The sequence below is a fragment of the Beta vulgaris genome, chromosome 5 (assembly GCF_026745355.1).
Source record: "Beta vulgaris subsp. vulgaris cultivar EL10 chromosome 5, EL10.2, whole genome shotgun sequence".
NCBI classification, from domain to species: Eukaryota; Viridiplantae; Streptophyta; class Magnoliopsida; order Caryophyllales; family Amaranthaceae; genus Beta; species Beta vulgaris.
Window position 1 is genome coordinate 5573628 of NC_079206.1, and position 12218 is coordinate 5585845.

Genomic DNA, 12218 nt, shown 5'->3' on the forward strand with positions numbered 1-12218 from the left:
TAGAAACAAATTTTGGCCACGACTTTTTGAACTGTTGATAAATAGCAACATTTCCATTGCCTATTATAAAGTGGTGTTTTTACTCTAATTTTCCAACAAATGAAAGCAACATGTTTTTGATATGTTGCTATTGAAAATCAATGGTTTTACATTTTGTTACTTAATGGCATCATATTTTCGTTTTGTTGCCAATTAGCAACAAAGTACGATAATAAGTTTTAACTGTTTTTAGATTAATTTACTTTCAATATCTTTAATTACTTCCTTCGTCCCTAAATAGAGTGGTCCATTTTTCTATTTATGTTTGTCCCAAATAAATTTCTCATTTTCTTATTTGGTATGGATTCACCAATTAAAATATGCTTTTGCTTTCAACTTTTATTATATCACCCACTTTTCCTTATGGCTCGGTCCACATTATCTCTTCTTAATAAACAATTCATAAAAAAAGTGTACCAATTTTTATATTTAATTATGATTTAATACAACTAAGGCCCTTACATAATTTCTTCTTTAACACTTGTGCCCAAAAGAAATTATCAAAATAAAAAAAAATAAAAAAACACTTATACCAAGAAAAAATGGACACTATATTTAAGGAAGGAGGGACTAGGGAGTACATGTAAATTAAACTTAGCAGAAACTAAGTATAAATTCCATGAAGTTTGCTAGCCTATGCATAATTCCAACAGAAAAAGTGTTCCTGACTTTTTATTAGCATAATTCCCTGGCCATATTTCTCCTCTATCTTTCATCAACAGTCAACACTGAGGTAATATCTATCTGTCTCCTTGAACTACTACTTCATCGTATTTGTTCTATATACATGCATTAATTTTGCGCGATTTATTTACCCCTTTTATTGCTTAAGTGTTTCTTGTGTTTTTTTTTTCTTTCAGGACTTGATTGATTGGGGGTAAATAGTAGAAATTAGGTTCTAATTAAGCTGGGTTTCTGCCAACATCTTTCTTGATTGTATGTTAGGTTCAATCTATGGATTGATTTAGTTGGTAACTTGTTTTTCATCTAGAAGAACTGTTGAAATTGAAAGATGCACTGTCCAAAAACAAAAGAAAAAAAAAACAGTAATTGAAAGATCAAACTATAGTATCTGGTAAGTGGCAAGTCTAAAGTCACCTTATCCAAATTTCAAATATGTGGCTCACATAGTATACCTTCCTTTCTTTGGCCCAGTTAGAGCAATTCTAATGGTAGGGTAAAATGGAAGTTGGCTCAAAATGTCATGTAGGTTTTCGAGCTAATTCAATTTTAGGTTAACAACTTCCACAATAATTAGCTAATATATTTATTGCTTGAGTATGTCCCACTTGAAGTAAGATAGTTTTTTTTATAGAAAAGAATATAGAAATTATTTACCAAAATTTCATGTGTCCACAACTTTAGCTCAAGCATATTGACTTAGTTAAGCTACATTGATTAGCAAAATGAAATTTCAACTACTTACTTCAATGGTTGGGCAAATTGATTAACTTTTTTTTATTTGCTAGCAAGTCCCTAATGCTCAATATTGGAAATGCTCTTACTGGAATGAGTGTATGAGAGCAACTCCAATGGTGAATATTAGGGACTTGCTAGGAAATAAATAAAAAGTTGAGCAAGTAGCTCAACCATTGGAGTGAGTAGTTGAAATTTCATTTGCTAGTCAATGTAGCTTAACTAATTTGCTTGAACTAAAATTGTGGGTCCATGTGGGAATTTTGATGAACTATTTCTATATTCTTCTCTAAAAAAAAAACGATCTTACTTCAAGTGAGACCTACTCAAACAACAAGTATATTGGCTGTGAGAGTTTTGGCTTAAAGTTGAGTTAGCTAAAAAAAATCTATGTGACACTCTAAGCCAATTTTCATTTTGCTTTACCATTGGAGTTGCTCTAAATAATCCCCATTTCCCAACAAATGTATACTTCAAACAATTCAACATACAACCTCCATATCTATTTGTTCTTTCTCCAGATAAAAAGAAACGGAAGGAGCGGTATTTATTCAACTCCCTTCGTCTTTTTTTACATTTATATTTTCCATAATATAATGTCCCAACTTACGTGCTACATTTTCTTCTATGAAATTTGTTGTTCTAGATTGATTCTAAGTTAGGATCCTTTTTTTTTACAAGCTTGTTATCATCATCCTAAAATAGAAAATACTTCCTCCGTTTAGAAATAGTTGCACCGTTTCTACTTTTCACGCATGCCGATGCATGATTTCAACCATTAATATCTTTAATTATCAATAAGTAAAAATTATAAAAAGTTGATATTAAAAAAAATTACATCGAGACAAATCTAACAAGATCCCACATGACTATGTTTTTTCTAAAATATAAATCACCAAAGACAATATAAGTGTAAGATGTGAATAGTGCACAAAATAGAAATGGTGCAACTATTTCTAAACGGAGGAAGTAGATGTAAAGAAACAGAGAGGATCCTAATATACATTAATCCTAACTGTTTCATCCTTAATTTTGGCATTTGCACTTTTTTTTATCATCAACTAATAAAGTTAACATCCTGACTTCTTTTATCATCCCCAACACTCCACACACATCTCCTAACTTCTTTTGCCAAAATGAAAGGTAACAAGTGAAAAAAGATCAAGGGAGTACTTTGCAATTTACATGTTTTTTACATGTTAATGCTCTTTCAATTGTATCTCCATGTTTTTTAAGCACACATGTAAATTATATAGTCTATATCTTGAACATAAAAAAAAATTGTTTTGATCATTGTAAAAATTTCAACACGAGTAAAAGTTTTCAACGTGAAATGTAAAATACTCAAAATAGCTGATTACAAACAGAGCCCATATATAATTCCCTTTTTTCATACTATACCACATGTTATTTCTCAAAATATGATTTTGCTCAGTGATAACATAAGGTGTTTCAAATTGCAATCACCTTTACATTTTGGTCTATACTTACCTAATGAATTCTTGATGTTGATGTTGATGTTGAAGGTGAAGAGTATCTAGATGGCAAGCTTTTACCTCCAAGGCCCAGCTATTGTTAGAAGTTTTGCCCTGTCTGCTTCATCCAATGGTATCTTTATAGTATTACTCTTGCTCACCCTCTTCTTACACTTTCATTGGCTCCTTGCAAGTAATGATGTGATAATTGGTGTTTGTAGGATCTCCTGCGACGACTCAGCGAGTTGGACCAGTGGTGTTGGAACTTCCATTAGCTAAAATACGGAGACCACTAATGCGTACAAGAGCAAATGATCCACAAAAGGTCCAAGAACTCGCGGATAGCATCAAGGAGATTGGTCTTCAAGTGCCTGTAAGTACCATATTTCGTTCTTACAAACACGAATAATAATGACCAAGAAATATCAGCTTTGATGTTAGTGTCCTCTGTGAAACGCTGCTGCGGGAGTCTGCATCTGTTTCGGTTATAGAGCTCAGAACTCACGAGATAGAGAAGAGATCGAGAAGATAATATGTAACCTTCAAATACTTTTTACAGTATCTAACAAGTCACAGCTAATAGAAGTACTTCCGACACCAGTCAAATATATACAATTCAGATCCAGACACTCTTAGCCAACCAACAACCAAATCACTGCCATGCCTTCAAATTTAGATCATTAGCATTTAGCAATAGGTACATCCATGGGTGATTGAACTATATATACATAAAAACAAGCTTGTTTCTAGGTGATAAAGCTAGTAGAGCAGATCTTTTCCCATCTCCATAATTGTTACATCTCCGTTACACAAATTGGTCACGAATTTTTTCGGTGAATTATCAGAGGAATGTTTGTAATAAAATGCTTCCAGGAACAGTTGTAGGATCAGGAATTGGAGGTATTCTCAAATTTGAGGTGATTAAAGAATGAAGTTGTTCAAACACTGTAGAAAAAAGTCTTACAGAAATAGAAAAATTCAGAAAGAAATCAAGCAACAAATGCACTAGCTAAAAAAATAGGAAGCTAGATTCACATAATCTGATTGTAGAAATTGATAACAAGAATTTAATGACCAAAAGATTACCAAAACTTCTGTTGAACGAGTGAGTCAAGAAATTAAGAAAAAAGTCTCTGAACAGAATCAGAGAGCTTTCACAGTGCTTATCTAAGATGCGAAGGATCAAAGACGCAGAAGAAGTGCTCTAGCTCTGATACTATGTTATCAGCTGAGATCAATCAATGAATACTTCATTTTTTACTGAAATTCTGTCCAAGACAATTTTACAGTAGATAGAATTTGAGAGAAGAAACTAAAAGAGAGGTTCTTATCCACAAATATGTCTGAATAACTATGTTATTTATGTGATGCTAAATATACTAATACATCTTGCTGTCGTATTCAATCAGAATACAGCATAAAATCTTACGACCAATCAGAAGACAGAAATAGAAGAAGCTGGTTAGTCTGGTATTCGGTTATGTGCCCATTGTGGGTTATACTCTTGTGTAGTTGTGTGTGCAGGTGTAGGATGGCCTCTGGTGTAGAGTTGTAGACTATAGGAGTTATCTTCTTGTGTGTCTGCTAGGATCATTAACAAATGGTTTCCCTATTTGCCACCACTGTCAAAGTTAAGAAAAAACTGCGAAAAAAGCCGCTATCATTATGCTGAATGTGAGACTGATATCTTCTCACTCTTTCAACAAACAACCTCCTGGGAACTACTGAATCACTTCTTTCTTGAGATTTTTTTTACAGATTGATGTTCTGGAGGTTGATGGAGTGTACTACGGTATGTCGATGTAAATATAGTAGTGTTCTACCCTGGCTACTGCTTTCTAATATGTCACTCTTGAGCAAGCACCTAATATTGTTCTGAAATAAACTGTTCAAAGTCATGCTTGTTTAATTAGTAGAATAAGTTGTCTTAATCTATTTACTTTAGGTTTCTCTGGTTGCCACCGTTACGAGGCGCATCAGCAGTTAGGGCTCCCAACAATACGCTGCAAGGTCCGGCGTGGAACAAAAGAAACCTTAAGGTTGCCTTACATACAAATCTGCCCCTTCGAATGCAATTTTAGTTTATGTCCTTTCGATTCTAAATATATTAGCAACTTCATGAAACCTTTTCTATTACATTACAGGCATCATCTTCGTTAAAGCCGGTGGAGTAATTTACATCTTGGATTTTCAGCAATATTCTCTGCATTATTAACTAATTGCCATAGTAGCTGCACGAAATATATACATGATGGATATCATGATTATCAGTAGTTGGCCAAAACAGAGAAAAAGAACAAGGGTCAATGTTCAAGCAAGGAGATGCTTATTTATACCTGTACCAATAAGCAACATTTGATCTCTGTACCAATAGAATTTGATACAATGATTAAATGATAACACTACTCCAAACTTATAGGAGTAAGTAGGGGCTTGTTTGAAAAGAAAGCTTCCAGATTTGCTACCATAATATCTTCTGCAGCATTAAAGGATTCCGGAGTCAAGACAGCTCGGTGAGAAGACAGAACCACATTCTCTAAACCAAACAGTTCTTTAGGAACATTAGGCTCGTCTTCAAACACATCAAGACCAGCTCCACCAATTTTACCTTCCACCAAAAACTGCACCAACTCAGTCTCTTTGATTAGAGCACCTCGTCCAATGTTAATGACAACGCCTTCCTTCCCTAACGCAGCCAAGACGTCCTTGTTGATCATGTGGTGCGTTTGGTCGGTTAATGAGCAGCAAATGATCAGGATATCGCTTCCACGTGCCAATTCGGAGACATTGGCATAGTATGGGAGAGAAACCGAGGGTTTCTTTTGCCTAGAGTTGTATGCAATGTTGCAACCAAACGAAATAAGTCTCGTTGCAACCCGAGAACCAATGCTTCCAAGGCCAACTATGCCTACTCGCTTTCCACGCAACTACAATTGAAAATTATCTAGTTATTGAACTGTATCAGCAAGTATTCTTCAGAGATATATGGACAGAAGTATAGTAAATTACTCCTAAAGGCCCCGTAGGTGGTATTAAATGTCATGGTAATGAAATCATATATAATGTATAATTAGTAAAACCTCATCTTCATCATATCACCATGGTAATTCCATCCTTAAACATTTGATATTCTTCACAATTTACAATTTCCACTCCATACCATTACTGGTAATGGTAATGAGATTTTATAAAAATTCACAAGTCCAAGGATTGGTCTCTCTTGGATTGTGTTAATCTCCATAATTGGAGATGTAACAGGAGACATATGCATTGATCCATATTTATAGGGAATATCACCTAATTCGCTATCTAATTCGCCTTTTGAAATCGCCAATTCTCCCAAAATGGACCAAAAATGAACCAAAACCGACAATTGTAAATCAGGCTAAGCAATGTAGATAGTAAAAATGACTTGGGGAGAAAAGTCATTTGAGGTGTAGGAAGGATGAAATGATAAGAGAAATTATGTGCTTGTGGATAGAGTAGTCAATTAGGTAAATATCTTACGAGGAGTACAACTTTTACATGTTTATGGACCAAACAACTTCCCCTCATCTTACTTCGTAGAAAATTCTACTTCCCGTAAATTTTTATGTCAAATAAACAACCCCAAACCAGAAAAAATTCAACAAAACAAGCAAAAACAGGGGGACTACTATAAGGCCCATTCTTTTGGACTTATTTTCAGTTAATTTCAGTTCAGTTTCGTTAATTTCACTCTAATTTCTCTCTACAATTCAATTTCTCTCACTTCAGTTCAGTTTCTCTCCGTCCAAAAGACCGGATACTTGTATGTTGTATGGAATAAAACAAGAGAATTTACAAAAGTAAGCAAGCAAGGCTACTCACTCTAAATCCAAGAGGAAACTGAGGTAGTTGAGGCCAAGACCCGGCCCGAACAAAGCGATCAGCGAGCGATATACGACGGAGCACATCAAGCATCAATCCAACAGCACAATCAGCAACATCATCAGAGAAAGCGTCGCCAACATTCGCGACTGATATGCCTCGACGACGACACTCTGAGATATCAACATGATCAACTCCAACGCAGGAAATGAGCACGCACTCTAAAGAAGGCAGACAATCCAATATTTTCTTCCCTAGTGGAGAGAGCCCCACGCAGAGGAGAGCGCGCGCGGAAGAGGCGTCAGTGGAAGTGATGGGATCGATGAGAGTGAATGTGGGGGAGAGACGGTCGTAGAAGAAGGAATTGTATGAAGGTAAACTATGGATTACGAGAAGGGGTTTTTGTTGAGAGTGAGATTGGGAATCACCCATTTTTTATGCAAATTCTACGGTGCTCTCTGAGTAGTGAACTAACTAGATGTAACTTTGTAACTATGTAAGTAATGTAAGTGTAACTTGGGTAAATTCTAAGGGTAAATACAGAGGTCAACGACTCAACGGACAATATGTTTACGTAATTTGAGTACAATTCATTCACGCAATTGCAATTATGCCGAAGGTACACCAAGGACCTTTGGGTTCAATAATATGACTTTTTATCTCTCATATGGAAGATCAATGTTCAAATTTTGGTGAAAAATTTTTTTCAATATTGTTGGGCAAAGGAGAGGTTTCGAGCTTGTTGGACCATTGGGTGAGTGGCCCTGTGTGAGGGCAGCCCAGAGGAAATTCATTTTCTTGAGAGGGGTCCAAAAGTATGGTCCCATTTTGATTTCTGAGCCAGTAATGTGGTTTATCAATTATCACAATCTTAGAAGTTGCAAAAAATCCATCTAATCTGCCAACCTTATTCAAAGTCGATCCAATAATAATGGGTAAGACCAAAATTTTCATCCTGTTTTAATTAAATGGGTTGACTCTATATCTAACTCGTTCAATTAAATAGTTTGGGTTAGGTTGAATGGTTGAATATCCAATCTGGATTCAACCCATCTAACCCGTTTATTTGATGGGTAGGTTTCAAATTGGGTTGACCAACTAACATATTTATTTTTCGAAACAGGTAACCATCTTAAAAAGTTAAATGAACAATAAAAAGGATTGGATTGGATTTTGGTTTTTTTCTTGTTATGTATAGAATCTCTTAGAAGTTTTTCGAATGTGAGATACTTATGTAATTGCTAATCAACTTGCCATTAACGAAAATTGAAAAATGCTATTAGAAAGGGTTAGTGGGTCAATCACCCATATATTATCAGTTTGGCTTTAACTAAATAGGTTGGGTTGGGTTCACGATCTCAACCTGTCTAAGCAAACAAGTCAAGTCGTCTAAGTAACTAGTCAACCCGAATCCAACCCACGTCGACTCACTGCTAACTACGGCTATGTTCAGTTCACCTTATTTTTGCTTATTTCAGATCTAATCAGATCAGATCAGATCAGATCAGAAAAAATAAGTTCAGATCAGATCAGATCAGAAAAAATAAGTTCAGATCAGATCAGATCAGATCAGTTCAGATCATATCATGCTTATATTTAAAAACTTATTATTATTAAATATCTTTCACTACATATTAATAAAAATTATAATAATTGAATATTAATAAAGTACTCATTGAGACGAATCAAACAAGACCCCACATGACTATATTTTTTCTTATATATTGAGAAAAATCTAAAAGATTATCTCTTATTGTGAATAGTGTCAAGATTCTAAGTGACAAAGATAAAAAAAATACAAAGGGGTATTATTATTTACTAGTATATTTGTTCAAAAGAATTATTATTGTTGTTGTTGTGTACTTATTAATTATTAATATTGGTAATTATTATTAATCTTATTGTTACCATTATAAATGTCATTGTTATTATTATATTAAGTTATTTTGTTGTTATTAAATAATAGAAAATTAAAAGCCACGTGTTAAGAACATAAGATTGACGCAAAAATAAGAAATATATAAAATATGATATCTCAAATTCATGATAACGAAACTACTATGTTCGGTTACATTTCAAAATAAGCTAAGTGTGAGATACAAATTATAAATTTAGATTCGGTATACCTCTTCCTACCGAATTTCAAATCTCTCTAGCTATTTGAAGTTGCACGATATTTATTTATTTTTTGCTCAAGTCATAGTTGTTTGTATATCTTGTTCTATTTTATATGGAAAAAAAAAGAGTTCAGTTTGCCGACTTCTCAAGTGTGAAACTTTTTTTAAGGGAAAGTGTGAAACATTGTATAAGTGCTCTTATAAAATAATGACTTGAGTTATATAATTATTTTTAGTAATAATAATAATTATGATTATAATTATTATTGTTGTTCTTATAATAATGATAATAATAATAATTATTATTAATAATAAAAGTTGTATAAAAGTTGTAATAGAAATAAAATGATAATAATAGTAACACTATAAAGAATATCTTATAATGTATTGCATAATATGATTTACAAAGTAATAATATAATAGTAATAATATATATTTATAAAAGATAAGATCTTGTTGAAAAATAAGTTCAGATCAGATCATATCAGAAAAATAGTTCAGATCAGAAAAAATAAGTTCAGATCAGATCAGATCAGAAAAAATAAGTTCAGATCAGATCAGATCAGATCAGATAAGTTCAGATCAGAAAATTTCAGGTGAACTGAACATAGCCTACGTGATAAACTTGTGCTTAGGAAGACTCAATATGTTCCAGACCACAACATCCCATGTAACACTAGTCTGCTCACCCATCAACTTCTCGTATACACTCTTACCACATTAACTGCTCATATTACTAAGATCAATTTTGTGAAGACAACTTTCTTAGGCAGAACTGCTAATACTGTAGCTCTAATTATGTTTTTAATCTATTTAACACTAACTTCAATACTGGGAACATATTGGTACCAGTATACAAAATTTCTTCCTTGCCATATTACATACACCAAGGCAATTAGACCAGCCAATAGAACTTGTCTCTGGAACTTGGATCTTCTACTGTTCTAAATTTTTCTAATCAAGTTGTGCATATCTTTAGTTGTGCTTCTAATATTGAACCAGATCTTGATGAGTCTCAAACACCCAACACTAAACTTATAGGAGTATAATAGATTCTTGTGATTTTCAGTAGCATTACCACAAATCATTTGAACTCGTACCATATTGAGCTAGCATTGCTGTTGTTTGAAGTTTTTCCTGCAGTGCTGCTAACCAGGTGATAAACCTGTGCTTAGGAAGACTCAATATGTTCCAGTCCACAATATCCCATATAACACTAGTCTGCTCACCCTTCAACTTCTCAGATACACTTTTAGGGGGGGGTTTGGTATAGAAAAACTTGATGTAGAAAACAGATTCAAATAAGCTTTTCCATTTCTAATTGTTTGGTATGAGTGTTAAGTAACAAATACCGTTTTCAAGGGGAAACATAATCCCCCCATTTGTTATCCTTATCAAACTAGTGGAAAGAAATCATGTTTCCTTCCTCAATCATAAACCTCTCAATTGTTTCCGTTCCACTAGGAGTATAGGATACCAAACAACGGTAACAATTATTATTTCCATTTCCCCTCCTTATCCAAATCCTTTTCATTCCGTTTCCTTTAATCATACCAAACGCACCCTTAACATAATAACTGCTCATATTACTAAGCTCAATTTTGTGAAGACAACTTTCAATTGTTCTTTAACAGAATACATTTTTCTCCAATACCAACTTGCACCTGAGGTAGGCACATAATCCCACCATCCTGCTTCTTTCAAGAACACTGAATTTATCCATTTAAGCCAGACACTATATTGCTTAATTGATATGGCCCAGACATACTTTCCAAGTACAGCAACATTCCAAAGCACAACATCTCTAAATCCAAGCCCTCCGGGCAGCTGACTTTGAATTGCTTAGTTTCTCCCAAGCTATAGCACCAAGTTTTGAGCAGAAATACTGTCCACTCCAATGGAATGCTCTACATATCTTGCTTATCTCTTACAATACTTTCTTTGGAAGTATGAATACTTGGGCCCAATGCATTATGCATATGACGTAGGCAGATTAGCGGAAAAGTTCGAAAAGGATTTGCGGAAAAAGGCCTGAACTGTTTTGCGGAAAATGGGCCGACGGAGTCTGATTGACTATTGTGATACCTTTTCGGAAGCGGAACGGCCCAACGAGTCAAACTCACGGCTATGCCGTGATGTATAGGCGTTGTAGGCCATCCGGGTCCGTTTAAGGCCCGAAATCAGCTTTTTAATTATTTTCGAATTTAATTATTTCCTTAATTTCGTTTTAGGGTTTTGTTTAACGTATTTAAACATGCATTATTAGGTCAATGTTTGGAGGCAGTTTTTGTCTTTTAATAATATCACAGAGTTTATACTCTTTCTGGTGGATTCCGGAGTTTTTACAAATTCATCGCTTGTGAATCTGCTTGTTCTTAATTCGAGATTAGTGCTTGCTAATCTCCATAGTTTCCGACTGCGTCAGCATGTGTAAAATAAAAAGTGCAGAGTTATACCCTAGTAGTATAAGATAAGTTTCTAGAGCTCCAGATTTTGATTCTCATTGTCATTTTCTCAGTAAGTGTTTCACACTCAGCTGCATATATCTTATTGGCACACATGGGAACATCAAAGTATGGCCTGTATTACGGCCTTAATTTACAAAGTATGGCAAGAGAAGAATAATGCTTTGTGGAATATGCAAGTTCATACTATATATCATGTAATTAAAGATATACAATATACTGCTAGGAAGCGTAATGAGTCTAGACTACCCAAAAAGATAAAGGATGTATATATAGCTTGGTGGTCTGAATTATGTTAGTTGCTGCTAAGGTGTGGTGTTTGTTCCTGGTGGCCTAAGAGTGTTGTTGTGGTGTCTGTCTTCTTTGGACTTAGCTTGTAAAGTTGCCTGATCAATATAATCAATATAAACTTGCCAAAAAAAAATACTTGAAAGGTAGCTATATCGAGCAAAGCCTGATGCTTCAATTATATGTGAGATTCATTCCACAAGTGTACATAGCAGACTAGTTTATATTTTCTTTTACTTATCTATATTTTCTTTCTTCATTTATGTATTAATTTTGGTTTTTTTATTATTGAAGAAATTAACAAAAATAATCCCAAATATTAATTATCTTTTCGTATTAAACCCAACTTCATTTTTACTTAAAAAAAAACTAATTATGGGGGGAGGGCAATTTTCATATTAGACTCATTTGATTGCTAACTTATACACTAGGTTGCTCTTTATATCCCTCTGTATCACTCATTTTTTCACATAGCTTTATTAATGTATATCAATCTTCTATATTATTAAAAAGTATAGACCAAGCAAGAACTCTAAAACATGAATGTCACGTGACATGAAAACCTTTTT

At 34.0% G+C, this 12218-nt stretch overlaps 2 protein-coding genes across 3 annotated transcripts; one reads left to right on the forward strand and one right to left on the reverse strand.

The window, feature by feature from the left end:
- The first annotated feature begins 605 nt into the window (after positions 1-605).
- Positions 606-5938, forward strand: LOC104892382 (sulfiredoxin, chloroplastic/mitochondrial). Of its 2 annotated transcripts, none has more exons than XM_048645119.2 (6): positions 606-772; positions 2982-3063; positions 3152-3303; positions 4689-4732; positions 4876-4969; positions 5075-5938. In XM_048645119.2, exons 2-6 carry the CDS (start codon positions 2997-2999, stop codon positions 5102-5104), a joined length of 387 nt encoding a protein of 128 aa, XP_048501076.1. In that variant the 5' UTR covers positions 606-772; positions 2982-2996; the 3' UTR covers positions 5105-5938. The 2 variants fall into 2 exon arrangements, with proteins under 2 accessions (XP_048501076.1, XP_010676604.1); XM_010678302.4 differs by having other exon boundaries at positions 614-772; positions 4689-4722; positions 5075-5537.
- LOC130591548 (glyoxylate/hydroxypyruvate reductase HPR3) lies at positions 5234-7428 on the reverse strand. Its single transcript, XM_057394906.1, has 2 exons — positions 6780-7428; positions 5234-5857 (listed from the first exon to the last, which is right to left on the reverse strand). Exons 1-2 carry the CDS (start codon positions 7209-7211, stop codon positions 5333-5335), a joined length of 957 nt encoding a protein of 318 aa, XP_057250889.1. The 5' UTR covers positions 7212-7428; the 3' UTR covers positions 5234-5332.
- Between the last annotated feature and the right edge of the window lie 4790 nt (positions 7429-12218).

Bases quoted from the DNA above. Each gene is read 5' to 3' on its own strand.
- LOC130591548 (XM_057394906.1), bottom strand. From the start codon at position 7,211: ATGGGTGATTCCCAATCTCACTCTCAACAAAAACCCCTTCTCGTAATC. The intron at 5,858-6,779 runs GTGAGTAGCCTT...TTTCAATTGTAG, and splicing joins AGTTTCCTCTTGGATTTAGA to TTGCGTGGAAAGCGAGTAGG.
- LOC104892382 (XM_048645119.2), top strand. From the start codon at position 2,997: ATGGCAAGCTTTTACCTCCAAGGCCCAGCTATTGTTAGAAGTTTTGCC. The intron at 3,304-4,688 runs GTAAGTACCATA...TTTTTTTTACAG, and splicing joins AGATTGGTCTTCAAGTGCCT to ATTGATGTTCTGGAGGTTGA. The intron at 4,733-4,875 runs GTAAATATAGTA...TATTTACTTTAG, and splicing joins GTGTACTACGGTATGTCGAT to GTTTCTCTGGTTGCCACCGT.